The sequence below is a fragment of the Choloepus didactylus genome, chromosome 9 (assembly GCF_015220235.1).
Source record: "Choloepus didactylus isolate mChoDid1 chromosome 9, mChoDid1.pri, whole genome shotgun sequence".
Lineage (NCBI taxonomy): Eukaryota > Metazoa > Chordata > Mammalia > Pilosa > Megalonychidae > Choloepus > Choloepus didactylus.
The window spans coordinates 50,652,082-50,666,368 of NC_051315.1; the positions used below are offsets into that span (position 1 = coordinate 50,652,082).

General features: G+C 36.8%; 1 protein-coding gene across 1 annotated transcript in view; it reads right to left on the reverse strand.

Moving 5' to 3' along the window:
- Positions 1-14,287, reverse strand: part of LOC119544346 (fibroblast activation protein alpha) — a 69,067-nt gene that overhangs the window by 31,534 nt on the left and 23,246 nt on the right. The window contains exons 9-12 of the mRNA XM_037849763.1: positions 13,305-13,459; positions 11,191-11,294; positions 9,217-9,352; positions 4,687-4,731 (exon numbers count right to left, since the gene is read on the reverse strand). Coding sequence (XP_037705691.1) covers positions 4,687-4,731; positions 9,217-9,352; positions 11,191-11,294; positions 13,305-13,459 — 440 coding nt within the window. The remainder of the gene's footprint in view (positions 1-4,686; positions 4,732-9,216; positions 9,353-11,190; positions 11,295-13,304; positions 13,460-14,287) is intronic.

The window sequence follows — 14,287 nt, forward strand, 5'->3', positions numbered from 1 at the left end:
TTTGTCTAATGCCAAGCACCTAATGCCAACGATTCGATGAAGACATTTTAAAGATTAAAATATTATGCCTGCTAGCCACAGTTTTCAATGGGGGGAAGGGGGCGTTTCTGGATGTTGAGAGAAAACTATTCCCCCATGTGGTGGTTTGGGGCTGTATGTACCCCAGAAAAACCTGTTCTTAAATCTAACATATTCCTGGGGGTGTAAACCTTTTGTAAGTAGGACTTTTGATGAGGTAACTTCAATTAAAGTGTGGCCCACCTCTGTCAGGATGGGTCTGAATCCTATTACTAAAGTCCTTTGTAAGCAAAATGAAATTCAGATAGATAGAGAGAAAACCATGGGGAGCAGCCAAAGGCTGAAGTTCAGGTGAACCTGGAAATGAACAGAGAGGCCAGGAGAGGCTGCCATTCGCATTGCCATGTGACAAAGGAGCCAAGCACCAAGGATCCCTGGCAGCCAGCTCCAGAATGCCACAGTCTTCAGGGAGGAAGCTTTGCCTTGATGATGTCTTGATTTGGACTTTTTTCCACCCTCAAACCGTGAGTGTGGAAATTCCCATTGTTTAACCCATCCCATTTCATGGTATCTGCTTGAGCAGCCAAGGCAACTAAAACACCCAATGACAAGAGGGAGGTTTGCTCCTTGAGCTCAGGTTGGAGAGCAGACCTCCTTGCCCTAATTTTACCTTTCCTAGGGGGTCTTGCTGAGCACTTGCTGGGAAAAGCCCAATGACCTAAGGAGTCTCTGGTATTCAGTTCTAATTTATATGCCCTGGAACAAAGCAAGACACACTTCAACATCCTGTATGGTATGGATATCTGAATTCCTGCAAAAATCTGCACACTAAATTCTGGACAGTAGTTTCACGAATTTCTCCCATTAAAAAAGTAAATCGACCAGCTTCATGTTTGCTGGCTTCTTTTTCCCACAGTCATCAGGGGTGAAAGGATAGCAAAGTGGTGAAAGAGCTACATGAGGCAGCTCATGCAGAGTAGATAATCCCAGAAATAATCCAAAACAAATTCTCTCTGCTTGGTGCCCTTCCACATGACAATGAACCAAGACCTTCAGCTCCTTCAGAACTGTGTTGAGCAGTTTTAAACAACCAAAGAAACTACTAGTTTCTTTTAGCCACAGATATCTTGCCTGCTGACACCCAGTCTGGAACCCGTCTTTGAACAGGAATTAAACAAGGGAGATCACTGCAGGCCGCTTTCATGATAGTCTTACCTGTAATCTGAAGCTTGATGTTGTTTTTTGATAAAACTGATGATTCTGTTTCTTAAAATGATTTTGTTTGCAAGGCATTAAAATGCAACTTATTTGATGTGATATCTATGTTGGATTAATAATGTGCCCCAAAAATTCACATCCACCTAGAACCTCAGAAGATGACATTATTTGGAAACAGGGTCCTTGCAGATGTAATCAAGGTAAGGATGGAGATGGGATCATACTGGATTAGGGTGGGCCCTAAATATACTGATTATTGCTGTCCTAATCAGAAGAGGAGAGAACACACAGAGACATAGAGAAGAAGGCCATGTTAAGACAGAAGCAGAGATAGGAATGAAATAGCTGCAAGACAAAAAATGCTGAGGATGGCTGGGGGCTGCCAGAAGCTAGGAGGAAGCAAGGAAGGATTCTCCCCCAGAGACTTCAGAGAGAGCATGGTGTGCTGACACCAGGATTTCAGACTGTGAGAGAACAAATTATTTTAAGCCACCAAGTTTGTGATAATTCCTTATGGCAGCCCCAAGTCTCATCACACCGGCACAGAATGAAGAGTGGAATAATGAGAGACTATTGTTTCTTTACAAGATTCTCTCATTAGTTGCATTAATAATAAGACCAGACTTGGAGGGATTTTGAATAATGAGACTAATGTCTCTAAGTAAAATTGAGTGTCAAGAGGCCAGAAATAGGAAACTCAGATTTATAATTTTATAGATGGAAATTTCACTAGTATAGGTCTTTGACAAAGCCATTCTTTTATTTCAGAATGTTTTTGCCCTCTTAGTCAAGTGATAGTTAATTTCCTTATTAGTGACCTCTTTACAGGGTCTCACTCTCACTCCTCAGTGTGAAAGACAAAAACTGGTTTTTAGCTGTCTTAAACACTAAAACTGAGCCTGGGTCACACCATATTTTAAGCCACCACAATTAAAAAAAAATAAAATTCTCCTTACACTGGCAGTCAGTTATTTTTAAAAGGTTTTGCTCTAGATTAAAGCTTAAAATTTCACTTTCACTGAAAATTAAAAAAAAAAAAATAGAGCAGGGTGTTAGATTTTCAGATATTCGAATCAGGCAAACAGGAAGAATAGTTCTGCTAAGCAAAGACTGTTATCTTCTCCCGTTTCATTGCACACATCTAAGAAAGGGGCTTTCGATGTACAGGTAACTTGGGTGAGGTAAAGAGAGTGTGAAATATTTCCGTATTCACTTTGCCAAAGCCCAGGCCCATAATGCGTTCTGCGTTAAGTGCTTCTTTGCAGTGAATCACACCTGGACCCTAGATAAACACTCCCAACCTGGTTGTCCTCAGTTTTAACAAGGCCTCTTCACAGGTCCCTTTATCATCCTTAGATTTCCTGATAAATTGCTCATCTCTATGTGAAATGCAAAGCCATTTAAAATATTTTGCCTGCTGGGTAAGATTATTTACCACCATATAACATCTTGCCACAGTTGGTAAGTGACCTGAGGTCCTACTTAAGGCTGATGCCTAAATTTCGTTCACCTCCCACAAAAGTATAGACTTAAACATCAAGTAGAAAATTCTTTTTTGTGAACCGAAGGATGTTGCCAATACCTAAAGGAAGTGTCGTATTCTGCTTAATTATTTTAAAATAATTCAAGGGTGATTTTGTAGTCTAAGTATTATACTTTTAGCGCTTTCATTCTCTAAATTTAAGGCATAAAATACAAGGTTCTCTGACTAAATCCTTCTTTTTAGCTGTTTTCTACAAGGCAACAAAGCAATTTATTTACAGTGAATTTGTTAGTTGTTGCTATTTTTCTGATCAAATACCAAAGAAGTCTGGTTATTTCCCCAAATTAAGACACCGAATGTCTCAGCACTGGAGGAAGAAAATTTATAGGTGAAGTTTTTAAAACCTGTTTGCCAGTTCTGTGCCTGCAGCTAACAGGACAGTTACTTTTAGCAAGTCATTTAATCTCATTTTTCCAATTCATAGATAGTCTCTGAAGATCTTTTTCAATTCAAACCTCTTTGTTAAATTCTAAAGGAACCACTTCTCTAAATTGCTTTTTAAATGTATACTTATATAACTTCTCTAAATTGCTTTTTAAATGTATACTTATACAACTATACAAGTATACATAGGCTGTTATATCTAAAGAATTTACACATATTACTTGAACAAATGTCTGAAATACACATTTCTAGGTTGGTTCTGGTTTATTTCATTAAGTCACTGGTTTGACTGTAGGTCAAAGGTAGTTACACAGCATATATGAATTATGGCTATATAAAGTGTGACGTGACTTTTTCAAAAGGCATGTTAGAACATCTAATACCTAACGAAAGACCTCTTCAAAGCAGTTGCCATGGGAGGGTGTGAACTTTACTCTCAAAAGCTGTCATGGCTCAGGATTTTTGACAATTCCTCTTCTGGATTTAGAAGGTTTGCTGAGTATTGGCTAAGTCTTAAGAGGCTGAGATTAGTGCTTAAGGAAAATAATTTGCTCCCAATAGAATTCTGAAACTACAGACGTTAAAATTATCTGGCACAAAATCACATGTCCCAGATAAATAACTCATTTAATTGCTAGATTTAGTTCATCATGACTTCTGGATTTGACTTCAGAATTCTTTATCATCTTTGTGTCATGGGTTAAGGTGCTAAACCAGGTCCTAAGAGCTTGCTTATTCTTTTGCATATGTCCAAATCTCAGAGAAATAGCCTCCCTCACCCCCACCCCCAACCTAGTGCTAGCTGAATTCAATCATATGTTTGTGATGAGTGGCAGCCTCCATACGACATTCACTTATTCTCTGTCCTTTTTTTATTCTTTATAAAAGATATATGATAGTCAATATTCTCTAAAACATAGTTTTTTTCTACTAAAAGGTCCCCACAAAAAACTGAATAAATCTATCCAAAAACTCCAGATGAAGTGACCACAAATATAAAAAAAAACATACATTTTCCTATTGGATACCAATTTTCATAAAAACTGGAATATATATATGTATATGTATATGAAATTTAGTTCAGTTTGTAGAAAAGTTTGTCAGGGGTAGATTGACCTTAAACTACCAAGGATGATCTATCTACTTTTTTTCTTATTTTCCTGGATTCAAATGCCAATAATTAAGATGTTTTTAAATGTGTCAGGAATTGTGTTCCTTTTTGAAAAATGATTTTCATTTTATTTGTTCAAGAAGTATTATAAGTTATGGGTATCAGGGAGTCAGTGAAAAAATTAAGGTTAAGACATGAGAAATATGATTTGTTCTCAATAGAATTACAAAAACATAGACATTGAAATTGTCTGGCACAAAACCACTTAAGGGGTCATTATCTTTCTGTTTTTTTACCTTATTTTTCTACAAGAACAAGTAGTGCCAGTTTAGATACATTTCAAATAGTCCTTCAATAGCTAAGAATCTGACAAGTTTCATTAAAATGTAAGGAAAAGATAGCAAAATCATACTCCACCAGCCCATCCAGTTCTGCTTTCTTCTATGTGCTCCTGGGTCTGAAAGACAAAAAATGACATCAAGATTAGTATTAGGAAGACTTTTTTTCCTAAATATAATCAGGACAATTTGAACCAGTTAAGCTACCTGGTGAGAGTATACTACTGTTAGTCAACTATCTTCAAATTTGAATTTAGGATGACTAAATATTCAAAATTTTATATAGCTTCATTATTGCATATACATTGGTAATGTAAATGCTGGATCTTAGTACAGGTATTTAATGATTCTGGTTAAAACTTTCATAAGGTCATCATTTGGAGTTTTCACAAAGTCTTATCAAAGCCCAGTTCAACCCAATCACTTGATACGGTGTACATAAAAAGGAATTTCACAGTGGAGTTTAGGTTAAAGTCTTTTTTTCTTCAGCCTAATGAAGAAGCTAGAAAATTTAAAAATTTGCACTGAATCTTTTTTTTAGTGTTTATTTCAGCATAATACAATTGATCATTTACTGAATAATTTACTAAGCTTTAAAAGATGAGTAGGCTTTGTTGGATGGACAATTAGAGAAAGAGTATTCCAGGCAGAATGAGCAGCATAGAGGCAGGGAAGCTTAGAAAACCTCAGGTGATTCACTATGGCTGAGGCAGAGAGTGACCATGGAGAAGAGTTAGAAGATGAGGGAGGATGCATAGATGTCAGCAAGATCTTGGAGAGACTTTCATGCCATCTAAGACATGTGGACTTCTGTAGATAAAGTTTTTGAAGGATATCAAATTCATAATTTGGAAATATAATTATGAACATGATACAGAGAATGGATTGGAAGTGGGCTAAGATGGAAGGAGGCAGAGACATCAACTGGAAGTCTACCCAAATCAAGGTGGTAGTAGTGAGGATGGAGCAGAGCCAATGCAGGCAGAAATAACTAAAGTTCAAATCCCCAGAAATAAAGTTGAGAGTTATTGGCAAGTGGTAACAGAAACCTCTGGTGTAGATAATAGTCACCCAGAGACACGCAGTCAGCCTCTAGCTGACTGCTCACGCATGTGAGGGCCATGGACAAGTGCAGCCGAGGCGAGCTGTCTAGTCACCAACCCTTGGAATTGTGAGCAAATAGGTGATGCTTGTCTTAAGCCTCTAGGTTTTGGGGTGGTCGATTATGCAGTAAAAGCAAACTGAGACAAGAACCAGTATCCACTTTAGATCCTTGGTGCTTGGATTAGAGCAAAAATGAACAGGAAAGAACAGGAACAGCATGATGGTGTTAGAGATCATTATACAATCATATCTGTGTGTGACCCTGGTCAAGCATTTTATCCTTTCTCAATCGAAGTTCCCTCACCTTTTATGGGTCTACTGGTTAAGATCAAACAAGAGGTTCAAGATGATGGCGGGAGATGCTTCAAGGCTCTGTCCCCCAACAGAAGCTTTGAATGACCAGCAAGAAGTGGCAGAAACATCCTTTTCAAAGATCCAGAAAACAGATAAAGGACTGCAGTAACAGGGTGAGGGCAGAATCAAGTAAAAGGCAACTTAAAAGCAGTGCTCTGCTGGTCCCTCCCCAACCCCTCAGCAGCTTGGCATGGAGCCGACCCAGACTCCTAATGCAGATCCCTGGTCCTGGTTCTGGAGGGAGCAGAGTAACCCTCGTGCATATACTGGAGCATGTACATCTGGCCCAATCTGTCTGGTGGTGGCCTAAGGGATTCGCCATCCTAGAACTTGCCCTGGATATAGAAAAAAAGCTCAAGCAACTCTCCTACAGAACCTTGTAGGAAGGCAGTCAAGTCATGCTGCCTGGGGCAAAGGACTGCTGGCTGTAGGACATACAGTGCAGTGCCTGGGATTGTGAGGAGTATGGGGTTTGTATTATTTTTGTAACTGTCCTGTAAGTTTCAAGGTATTTCAAAAATAAAAAGTTTTAAAAGAATATTTACCCCAAAATAATTAAGTAGAGTTGTGGCAGAGACTGCAAGATCACAAGCAAACCATTTCCTCTCCTTCCTAGAGCTGTAGTTAGACTACACTTCCCAACCTCTCTTCCCATTGGATGTGGTCGTAAGTTCTAGTTAGTGGAGTAACAGCAGAAAGGACTCCTGATACTTCTAGGTCTAGCCAACAAAAACCTCAAATATATCATCTTCCCTTTTTTTTCCATTTCCAACTGGATGCTGATGCTCAGGTTTGGATTACTGTGGAACAGCTTTGGAAGTCACTAGATAAACATAGCAGAAATGCCAATAGCCTGGGTTCCTGAACAACCATAAGAAGAACACAGAGCTCCCCACCCCCACCATACCCCACTGGTACTCACTATTGAATGGTTGGTTACATGAAGGTATAATAAATTTCTATTGTATTACCCACTGAATTATTGGAGGTTCTTTTGTTGTTTTTGTTAGCCTACTTTGCAAATACATTAGCCTGAAGAATAATAATATTTCTTGAGAAGTTAGAGGAAGAACCAGAAAGGAAAAAAACCACAAGAGAGGGTGCGGTCATGGAAGGCAAAGGAGCAATACATTTTAAGAAGAGTTTGGACAGTCTCCTGTAGGTATAGGCCACTGCACCAAAAAGAACAAGACAAAACAAGACTGGAAAAAAGTACTGTTTTTAAAAATTTTGAGCCATAAGATAAAATTAAGCTTAATCCCCTTTATAGGGAAGAAACAATAATGTGAAAGATTTTTCTTCCCCAAACTGCAAATTTCTTAATAAATCTCACTAATATGACTAGCTAGCAAGTAACTATTGCCAGTTGTTTTTGACTCTTTGTTTTAGTTATGACTCCAAACATAAATGAGATGTTGCTAGGTCACCTTACCTTAAATATTATTTGTTTTCAAAGCATATGAAAACACATGTCAGTCATGAGTCCGATGGCTGGAAAATTCAACACTCTGCTTTTCTTAAATCTGAAATGTGGTCCCACGATTTGTCAGACTATTTATCTTAAAACAGAGGTTGTTTAGAAATCCTAAGGTTATTCCAACCTGGCATTTTAAATTTAATTACTGTGTTGGCTGTGAACCTAAAATTTATATTCTAGAGTATTCCACACTTCATTGAATGAGCATCTTAAATGTTCTGTCAGTTTGGATTAAAGTTGTCTCAGATTTTGATAAATTAGAATTTCAGATTCCAAAGGAATCACGGTTTTTAAATGCCTACTTTTAGGAACTAAAAATTGTATCTAAATGATCAATCTTACAGTTTTCAACCTAATAAAATTAAAGCAATGCCCCTAATACCTAGATTAAATGAAAATGTTAAAGATATATTCACCCAAAACTGACTAATCAGAGCAATAGTTTCTAATTAACTAATGTAATCAAAATTAGTCTGTGTTTTCTGCCTATGAAGCTGCATTGAAGCCAAAATCTTCTTTCTGCTTTGTACAACAGGATAAAAATAAGCTTCTAGCATATTCCATCAAAATTAGTCAAGCCTCTTACAGACATAGCAGTGATTTAAAAAATATTTTTAGCCTGAATTATGTAGACTATTATAGTCCTAATATATATCCAAACAGATTCAGATGACTTTTTTCTTACAAAACATGATGTCCTAATTTGAAGATGGAATTTAGCGATTTACTTTGATTGCTCTGTTTTTTTTTTCTTACTTTATAAAATAGCTTTACTCTATATTTGATTTAATGAAACATTTCTTCATAATTGGAAGTCTCATGAAATGTACTCATCAAATTTCCTATTTAAAGAAAACATTTTGTATTGCTTAGTCTATAATATGAGTACTTATAAACAGGCTTATGTTAAAGATTTTAGACTGGCGAAGTAGTTTTCTGACTCATTAATTCAACAGATTATGTTTGGATTAGAGCAATAGAAACAATTAAAGCCTAGCAATCAATCCATGCCTAGCCTTCAAGATTCCCCTTCACCAACATTAGTACATTATGGGGCACTCTGCTAACATACCAAGAATCATTAGTCTGATCTGATATTTCATACCATGTTCACAGTCATCCACTTTTGCTTTTTAAATGAGATTTGGCTTTCTTTTGATAACATCCACTCTCTTTGGAATTTTAATTTTTCTGTTTTGACCTTGAATAGAATGTGCTCCATTTCCATTTCTTCTCTGGTTCTTTTGTATAGATCACATTGATTTCCCTAATAAACTCATCTTATCTTTTCATCTTCATTACTTTCCTCTTTTTGACTCCTAATTTTATAATCTCAAAAGGAAGGATTTCAAATTTGATTGAGAATCAGATACCTGATTCTTTCAATGCCATATCATATCACTTAGTAGTTTTTGCTATTCAAGTTCAAGGCTAATGTCACTCCAAACAATCAAAAGCAATATCCTACTTATTTGATAAAAATAATGAACCTGTGAATTCAGAGTGCTTCTTTGCAAAACAATCAAGCATTGAGTGCAGTAATCCTGTATTTATAATGTAAAATGTTAGCTCTAAATAAGTCCCCCCTATTATAATGTAAATGCTAGCTATAAATAAGTCCCCACTTTCATCTTCAGAAACATGCATCTGTGATTTTAATATACTGTACCTTTGGACAGTCCCATATCTGCCAGTCTTCCCTGAAATCACATATAGACAACACAGAAACATTCTGGACTCTTTTTAGCCACTGCACACATATTCGTTCATCGGTAACCCATGTGAGCCAACTGAAATAGTAATCACTGCAAATAAATCAAAACAGTCACAATCATAAGCCAGTATCACATTAAAATAATTTCCTAATTTCTGTTTTCTAAATAATGTATTTTATTATTATGGAATATTTATTCAGTATATAAGGAAGTCAAAACTTTCTTTTCTCCGGAAAAAGTTTAAATATGTCTGCTGTTAAAGAATTCATTTAAGAGAGTTCATTGAATGGAATTATTTCATTGAGTTTCCTCCTCATTTGGACTTTTACATCTTAGGAATTTAAGACATAAGGCCAAAGCTACTGGTTAATCTGGAGCCTATTTTGCATAGGGAGACTCAATTTTTCACTTTTTCATTTGTGGAGAGAGAGCCCAGTATAGCGAGAAGGCTGACTTCCTTTCCCGTCAGCCTTGTGGTGGAGGCCAGGTTTTAGCTGTGACAATGGGCAGGGGTTCAAATGGGGTTATTGTTATAGTTAAAGGTGATGTATATGAAGTAACTCAAATAATGCATTCACAAACCAGGTGCTAATGAATGGCAGCGCTGACTGCTTGGCTCTGAGGAGAGTATCACTGTAAATGAGCCACAGAATTTTGGGACATCAGTGAAATGACAGCACTATAAGGGGCTTCAGAGTCAAATTCCGGCTTTATTCTCTACATCCTTGGGGCAGTTAGTTAACCCTTCTGTGTTTCTGCTTCTATATAAAATAGGAATAATCATACCTCCGATTTTAAAGGTTGCTGTAAAGATTAGCTGAGGTGATAGCATAAAGTGCTTAAGAACTATGTCTGCTGCATATTGAGTGCTCAGAAAATGTCAGCTATCACTGACATATTATTAATGTTAGTATTTTACAGATGCTCAAACAAGTCTCTTGACTCCTTTTCAGGTGCTCTTTTCACCAACCCATTTGCCCCCTTAAGAGAATGACACTTTTTTTTATAATGCTATATTAAGTCGAGTTTTCTTCAACTAGATTGGGCTGGGGAATAACAGATAATTCAAAAAATTGGAGTCATTTTTTATCATCCAAGAGTGGATTAACCTTGGCAAGATCCAGCAGAAGCCTCAGATGGGGTTCTTTTCCCTATCAGTGATAATTAGTTGGCCTGGCTGACTGTCCTTCATGAGGCTGAAGGAAAGGAGCCAAGCCTTTGCTAGGGGTTGGACAGCGATAAGAGGCCCAGCAGGCAGGGCTTGGGGACCCCCTTCCCCCTGCCCCACTTCAACCTGAATGGCCACAGCAGAATAGTGATGGGGCTGGAAGGCTGCTATAATTAGGTCTCATCAGACAAGGCTAAATAGGACACCTAGATAGGACGTGAGAATATTCCAGGTCAGTTCCCCGTGTGTCTCAAGTTAATCTCCAGATTATCCTGCAACCAGAAAATTGAGAATAGACTGAAACTGAGTGGAAAATGATAATATCTAGAGAGGTTGGATTATCTTCTCTCGTTTATTATGCACATGTGGTAAGAATAGATCCACAAACCCTGGGTTTGAGATTAAATAGGCCAGGCTTGAAAGAAAATCACGCTGAGGATAAGTTTACCATTGCCTGTTGGTCCCAAGTTTGTATCTTTACATCTGAGGAAAGCATTATTTAGATTGATCACTGTGGTCACCTTTATATATGTAGAAAGCATTGACATTTCAAAGCCAATTTAAGAATTTAAAAACTTATTTGTGATTTATAATTTTGTATGTCTTCAGCTTTACATGCTAAATTTTGCTTTTTGCTTTTTTTTTTTACTTACAGCATGCACATCATGCACTCACTAGAACAGAAGTGTAACTCTGATTAAGAAATTTTAAAGTGTAATAAATCAGTTAAAAAGGTGGGGGGAATCTGTGATTAATTTACCTTGAGGCTACCATTGCTGGAACTGGCACCTCTGTGGGGCCTACCTGCTCAGGGTAAGTGGTATCGATGATAAATATCCGAACAACAGGATTCTTAGCCCCAGCCTGCCAAGAAAATGGAAATATGTAAGCTCATAAAGTTCCCATTATCCCCAACATTTTAAAGACACTTAGGAATCTGAGCATATTTTTAAGCTAGTAATGTTAAGCATATTACTGTTGAAAACATTCTGTTCATAACATGAACAGGAACTTCATTTCAATTTTACTTGGAGAGCAATTACAAATGTTGTGTCCACCAGAGTGAAAACATATATTTTAATTGCTTAGTGGAGCAACTTTGATTTACAGGGAAAAATATTTTGGGTATGAAATGCAATTTTGTGATTGACTGATACTCTTTTTTTAATTTCCAAGACATGTCTGTCCCATTATTATTAGGATAATTATAACAACAATCCTTTCTCTTTGTGCTGTGGGAGTTCAGAGAGATATTGACTTTAGGAGGAAAGTGGAGCAAGGGAATAGATGAAAGACACTTTTTATTTCGCCCTATAATTTGGTTAGGACAATCACAAGAGCTCAATCTCCTATCTGATTACTCTACCACTCCTACCGTTCCCATAGAATTAGGGAAATTTTTTGTCCAAATTAAATGTCCGTGGGATTTAAGGTTTTCTTGAGCCACAAGACAGAATAGCTCATGCCCAGACATTTACAGTTTCTCTGTTCTTTTACCACAGAAAGAATCTTATAATAGTAATAAAATTCAAATCCACAAAGTTTAGGTCCATAGCCTTAAATGACTCATTGCTGCTTGAATTCATCTAAAGAATTGCCCAGTCTCTCCTAAATCCTCCCAGTTTCACTTCCACTTTCAGCTGCAGTGCCTTCTTTGGTCTTTTGGAGTTGTCCCATCCCTCAGTCAAATGCCAGATGTTTCTCCTAGCAACATTAGTCTGCAAAGAAACATGAGCATTTGGGTCACAATTTCCCTATTAGTGTCAGTCCCTCCTCAGTTCTGGGTTTTCTCATTTCTCTGGCTCCCACAGACCCTCCCAGAGAACTGAGTTCTTTCACATCTTGGCTCCCAAGCACCACACCTCTCACTTCCAAACACCGCTGGCTTTTAGAATTTCTACACAGTCCTTGAGGGATCTCCTATCTAAACACTCATCTCCTGTCCACTGCCTTTTCTCAAATGGTTTTTAACATAAATATAAGGTGATCTTTGATTTATATTTCTACAGCAATGGCCACTCTGGTTTGCTTCAGCATCCACTTGCGTGTGTGCCACGTCCCAGCTTTGTTATATATAGGAACGCGTTGGATCCATACATGACAGTACTTCCTCAGCGAGGAAAAGCAGTAGAGATTCAAGGAGAGAGCCACATTTTAAAAACACTCTGATGCCTTGTGCAAAAGGGAAACTTATGCTTTGATCCCCCTCTTTCAAATTTCTTGTCTGAATTGAAATGAGGATACAAAACTGCTCCACTGTGACATAGCCATTTTCCTATTGTCCACCCAGGTCTCCTTTCTTCAGTCATGGGGCTGAATAAAAATACATATATACTAAGAACTCTATAATGTTAGATATGCAGGGAACTCTGGGCTTACATCATGTCAATTTGTCCTCAAGGAAGAATCTGAGGCTTGCAAAGTTTACCTACTTTGTATATCCAGAAAAAACTAAAATTCATATCTACTTCTACCTGACAGAAACATCATGTTCAACATTTATATTTCCCATTGTAGTTCTCATTTTCATGAGAATTCAAGAGGGAATTGCAAAACAGAATTTTTCCCTGAATTTGGAGCATGAAATATGGAAAAATTTAAAATTAAGTTAAGCTTGTTTTTCTTCTATGATCTAGACCATATGTTCTTCAAAGATTCTGCAATGGATTTTGCAACGACTACTTCATCCAGTACAACCAGATGTCCAAAGCAACAGATGTCCATATAAATAATAGAGCACAGTACAACATTTGCCTTACAATGCACAAGGATAAAAAGCTCTCCAAACTTGTTGATCCCACCTCTATTCATGGTAATGGCTGCTCATTTTGACACCAGGGAAATGAAAGCATCTGCTTAAAATATTCAACATACCTTTGGGTACGGAATATTTATTGTTCTGGGATATTGTTCATCACCATAGTAGGAATAAGCAATAACTGGAATATCTGTATCATTAAATTCTGCATATGCTAAAAATTTCCCATTAGGAGACCACCACAGAGCATATTTTGTAGCGAGCATTTCCTCTGAAAAATAAGTATTAACGTATTAATTACAATTATATTTTAATTTAAAAACTGTTGTAAATATTTTGAAATATTTATTGACTGAAATTATTTAATGTGGATGTGACATATGCTATACTTTGATTATTTTAAAGATATGTAATTTGGGTCAAGAGGAATAGTTTAAACTTATACCTATATTAAACAGCAATAGGTCTAGTTAGGAATTGACATTAATCAGAAATGTAATTTAAGAATGATTGATAGATGTGTAGATATAATGATATGGTGAATGGGAGAAATGTGGCAAAATATTAAAACTGGTGGATTTGTATACCTGAACGGGTGTATATTGGAGTTCTTTGTATGGGTTTTATATTAGTTTTGCAGGTTTCCTGTACATTTGAAATTATTTCAAAGCAAAAAGTTTAAAGGAAAAAAAATGAGCAGCTCAGCAATTCTTAACCTTTACCTTGGATGGAGTTTCTAGTTTTTATAGAGACTTTAAGTAGCCAAAACATGGAAAATTTTAATTATACCACAGAGTGACATAAACACCTCTTTCCCGTGAATATCAAAAAAAAAAAACCCTGAATTAGTTTAGTTGTTTTTGTTTTTGTTTTTGTTTTTGTAAAGGCAGAGACCAGAAGAACTTTTAAAGTTTAATCAAACCCTGGATCCTATAAGTTATTATTCTGACATTTTCCTTTTGATGACTATTTTATTATTAATATTTTACTTGCAAATAATGCCCTGGAATGAGGGCAGAATTCATAAGAGCATCAAAAACTAAGAATATTTTCCCTAAAATAATATGGACATTTGCTTTTTAGTGGAGAAAAGATTTAT